A 952-nucleotide genomic window follows, 5' to 3' on the forward strand; every position below is an offset into this window, starting at 1 on the left:
GCAACAGCAGCAGCAGCAGCAGCAGCAGCAAGAGCAGCAGCAGAAACAGGAAACGCAGAGACAGGCGTCATACAAACCCGCGAAACACCCAAACACACCATGTGCTGCAGCAGCAGCAGCAGCAACAGCAACAGCAGCAGCAGCAGCAGCAAGAGCAGCAACCGCAGCAGCAGCAGCCGCAGCAGCAACAACGGCACGAACAGCAAAAGCACCAACAGCACCATAACATCAACAGCAGCAGCAGCAGCAACAGCAAAAAAACAACAGCAGCAGCAGCAGCAACAGCAGCAGCATCAAACCAACAACCACAACCACAAAAAAAGCAGCAGCAGCAGCAACAGCAGCAGCAGCAGCAACAGCAGCAGCAGCAGCAACAGCAGCAGCAGCAACAGCAGCAGCAGCATAATTAACGGACTCTTCTAGGTGCTGCTGCAGTCTTTCTGCTGCAGCAGCAGGTGCAGCAGTATTGAGAGACGGCAGCAACTCTGCTGCTGCTACCCACAGCAGCTCAGCAACGCGCACTGACACAGCCAACACGTCCTGCAGCAGCAGCAGCAGCAGCAGCAGCAGCAGGAGCAGGAGCATCAGCAACAGCAGCATCGACAGCAACAGCAAGAGAAGAACAGCAACAGCAGCAGCAACAACAGCAGCACCATCAACAGCAGCACCATCAGCAGCAACAGCAGCATCGTCACCATCATCATCATCAACAGCAGCAACAGCAGCAGCAGCAGCAGCAGCAGCAATAGCAACAACAACAGCAGCAGCAGCAGCAGCAGCAGTACCGCGGGAAAGGCGCATGCAATGGAGTCTATGAGCCGATTGTCTTTGCTGCTGCGCCGCCGCCACGCAGCATCACCAAACACCACTGCCTACACAGCAGCAGCAGCAGCAGCAGCAGCAGCAGCAGCAACAGCAGCAGCAGCAGCACATGTGCAGCAGTTGCAGCAGC

The 952-nt window shown here is 56.6% G+C and overlaps 1 protein-coding gene across 1 annotated transcript in view; it reads right to left on the reverse strand.

The window, feature by feature from the left end:
* Positions 1-952, reverse strand: part of EMH_0023950 (uncharacterized protein) — a gene marked incomplete at both ends in the record, with an annotated part of 10,462 nt that overhangs the window by 3,195 nt on the left and 6,315 nt on the right. Inside the window, one exon of the mRNA XM_013502228.1 lies at positions 786-872. Coding sequence (XP_013357682.1) covers positions 786-872 — 87 coding nt within the window. The remainder of the gene's footprint in view (positions 1-785; positions 873-952) is intronic.

The sequence above is a fragment of the Eimeria mitis genome, genomic scaffold, assembly GCF_000499745.2.
Source record: "Eimeria mitis Houghton genomic scaffold, Emh_scaff863, whole genome shotgun sequence".
NCBI classification, from domain to species: domain Eukaryota; phylum Apicomplexa; class Conoidasida; order Eucoccidiorida; family Eimeriidae; genus Eimeria; species Eimeria mitis.